This window comes from Balaenoptera acutorostrata, chromosome 12 (assembly GCF_949987535.1).
Source record: "Balaenoptera acutorostrata chromosome 12, mBalAcu1.1, whole genome shotgun sequence".
In the NCBI taxonomy this organism is placed as follows: Eukaryota; Metazoa; Chordata; class Mammalia; order Artiodactyla; family Balaenopteridae; genus Balaenoptera; species Balaenoptera acutorostrata.
The window spans coordinates 75661187-75664818 of record NC_080075.1 but is presented as its reverse complement, the minus strand read 5'-3'; the positions used below and the strand labels follow the sequence as shown (position 1 = coordinate 75664818).

Sequence of the window (3632 nt, the reverse complement as noted above, 5' to 3'; positions counted from 1 at the left end):
CATAAGATTGGCCATATCCCATCGTATGTGTGCATGCCTGCACCCACATCTGTAGTATTTTGAAAATCTTCCATCCCAGGGCCTACCAGGAAGGAAGTGTGCCACAGTGAGCTCTATAAAGTTATCAGCAAAATTCAGACACTCTTGGTTCATCCCACACAGCAAGGTGCATCCAGAGTAGCAGCTTGAGCCAGGTCCATCTGTCCAGTCAGGTCCTGAAGATGGCAAACAACACCCTTCCCCCAGCTCCTCCTATGTTATGGAAACAACAGGACATTTTACAAAGATCAAGGCACTTGGGAGAGAGTCAACAGTAACACTCTAATGAAGCAAGCAGACTTGTTGGAGGGGAAGGGAGAAGAAAAGGAAGAGGAGAGAGGACAATGTATTTCTGAGGGCCAGGAAGAGCCTACTCAACAAGACTGACTTATTTGGATGGAAGGAGCCTGCAGCCTGAAGTTAGCAAAAGAGAAAGAGCAGAAGTAGTGGCCAGAATATCCACAATTCCCCCAAGCCTCTCAGAACCCCACCACCTGGAACACAGAGCAGCAGTCACCATGGAGTCAGGCAGTCTATTAGGCAAAGATGTTGGTAATAAAATCCAGGAATCGCTTAGCACACTGCTCAGGATGGACAGTAGAAATCTCTGCCCCCGCCCCATGCTTGACAGTTTTGGCTGCGTGAGCTGCTTTCTTCTTGGCATCATACTGTGTCAGGATGTCAATGAGTCCCATGAAATACACCTCCTTCTGAGGGGCCCCCTCAGCACTCCGGATGGCATAGACATCAATGAAGGATTCAAACTCTCCAGGGCCCAGGGGCCGGTGGGAATGGATGTAGCTGCCGATACCCTCAGGGGAAATGCCATAGGAGCCCACCAGAGCAGGAGGTCCGGTCAGGGCACAGTCCCCATCCCCCTCTGACTCCTCCTCCCGCACAGGCCCCTCCTCCTCCGGTTCAGAGCTGCGAATGACGTCGTGGATGCCCAGCAGAAGGCTGTAGTCCATGATCCTCAGCTGCACTAGGAACTCCACATCTCTCTTTAGCTTCTCTAGAAAGACTTTCTTCTCCTCTTCAGCAATATAAACTTTCTGGTTCTGGTGGAGAAAGTCCATATCCTTAAGGGTGGGCAATTCTTTAAACTTCTCCTTATCGCTGGCTTCCCTGGACACTAGGGAGCCCTTGAGGTCATACTTCCTGTGCACAGGGAGACGGTGGCTGAACATGTTGTGCATCACAAGCATGTAGCTGTCTTCCTTGTCCACGCTAACCCGGTACATCCCCAGGAACGGGGGCAGCAGTGTGTTGCCATGGCACTTCACAATGTACTGATGGTAGCTGGAGAGGTTGCTATGCGTGTCAGCAGTGTCCTCACTGGATACTTCTTTGATGACCAGAGTCCGATCATAGGAGATAAGGAAGCGACCATCACTGCCTTCACTTTCACTCGGGGGACTTCGGGTAAGGAACACCAAGTAATCCTGGTCATCAATACCAAATCGATCACGCAGGTTCCTGAAGACCTGGGGACAATACTCCTTGAACTTGAAATGACTGGGCAGATTTTCCCTGCGGAAAAGGTGATTGTTGACCTTGATCTTGGAGCTGGCCTTAAAAGTCATCTGGCAGCAGCATCACCGGGGGAGGCACCTGGCTGAGCTCATTGATCGAGTGGGCTACGCCCCACAGGAACACGCCCCTCAGCGGGTCGGCCGCCCGGAACACCTTCACCTTCTGCTGCACGAAATGCTTCTTTTTGGTTTTGGAAGCGAAGCCGAAACCTGTGCCGGAAGCCGCTGTCGGCGCTGGTACAGTGGCCGGCGGGACAGAGGAGGACGCCATAGTCTCCCGCACACCCAACCGAGTGCAGGACGATAATTTAAATAGGCTTAAGTCAAAAGTGATCCTAAGCACAAAGCAAAGGCAAATGTAAATTATCTCCAAAAGAATGCACCTTCAACAGGATATGCAAAAACTCATGAATATGACTCAGTTAAAAAAAAATCATCAGGGGCCATCAAAAATAGCCAACACATACACACACAAAAAGCCAGCCAGCACAAAAGAATAGACAACAGAATGAGACCCACAATTTTATATTCAGATATGTAATATACGTCAAAGATTAGAAAATATTAATAATAAGCAAAAAATGACAGTAAATTTTAAAAGAATGAGATAGAACTTATAAAAATAAAAAGATTAGAGTTAGAGGTGAAGCATGACCTAAACAAGAAAAAAACCAATAACTTAGACCTCATCAAATTTAAGACTTTTGCTCTGTGAATGACCCTGTAAAGATTATAAAAACCACACAACAGACTGGAAGAAAATGTTTACAAACCACATATCTCACAAAGGACTCATTTAAATATAAAAAGAACTCTCAAAATTCGGCATTAAAAAAAATCCATTAGAAAATGAGGAAAAGATCAGAAGTTATTTCACCTAAGAAGATATATAGATGGAAATTAAACATATTGAAAGTTTTCAGGGGACTTCACTGGTGGCACAGTGGTTAAGACCCCATGCTCCCAATGCAGGGGGCCTGGGTTCAACCCCTGGTCAGGGAACTAGATCCCATGTGCATGCCACAACTAAGAGTTTGCATGCCACAACTAAGGAGCCCGCGTGCCGCAACTAAGACCCAGCACAACCAAATTAAATAAATAAATAAATAAAATATTTGAATAAAAGAAAGATTTCAACATCATTAACCAATAGTGAAATGCAAATTGAGACCATGATGAGTTATTATTACACACCTGTTAGAAAAACTAAAAAAAAATAGTAACAATACCAAATGTTGGTGAAGAGGCAAAGAAACTGGATCATTCATTCATTGCTGGTGAGAATGCAAAATGGTACAGCAAATCCCAATCTGAAAAGCAGTTTGATGGTTTCTTAAAAATCTAAATATACACTTAACAATACCATCCAGCTATTGCAACCCTGTGTATTTATTCCAAAGAAATGAAAATTACATCCACATAAAAACCTGTAGACCATAGTTCATTGCAGCTTTATTTGTAATAGCCAAAAAAAAGTCACTCATAGGTCAAAGGTTAAACAAACTTTGGTACATCCAACACTGAATACTACTCAACAATAAAAAGGAATTAACTAGTGATATATACAAAAACGTATGAATCTCAAAGGCATTATGCTTAAGCAGAAGGAAGGAAATCATATATATGACAGCATAAAACAAAATAGAAAGCAAATAATAGAGAAATTAAAAATCAAAAGTTGATTCCTGGGAGTTCCCTGGTGGTCTATTGGTTCAGATTTGTCACTTTTACTGTGGAGGCCCGGGTTCAATCCCTGGTTGGGGAACTGAGATCCCGCAAGCTGCGTGCCATGCCCAAAATAAAATAAAAAATCAAAAAAGTTCATTCCTGTAAAAAGGAAAAAAAAGAGAGAGAAAGAGAGAAAGGAAAGATAATCCACTAGCCAGACCAGTCAAAGGGGGAAAAAAAGCAAGCAGACCCAAATTACAAATTTCAAGAATGAAGTATAAACATCACTCAAGATTTTAGACTTCAAGTAGCAAACTATTTTCTTGTTATAAATGGCCAGTTTGTAAATATCTCAGGCTTTGCAGGCCACCCATGGTGTATTTCACATACTCT

The 3632-nt window shown here is 43.5% G+C and overlaps 1 protein-coding gene across 1 annotated transcript; it reads right to left on the bottom strand.

Moving 5' to 3' along the window:
• LOC103006691 (phosphatidylinositol 5-phosphate 4-kinase type-2 gamma-like) lies at window positions 1–1861 on the bottom strand. Its single transcript, XM_057558391.1, is given in 3 exon segments — window positions 1–252; window positions 557–1616; window positions 1618–1861. Coding segments are annotated over 2 exon segments (1266 nt in total). The 5' UTR covers window positions 1843–1861; the 3' UTR covers window positions 1–252; window positions 557–575.
• Window positions 1862–3632: the final 1771 nt, after the last annotated feature.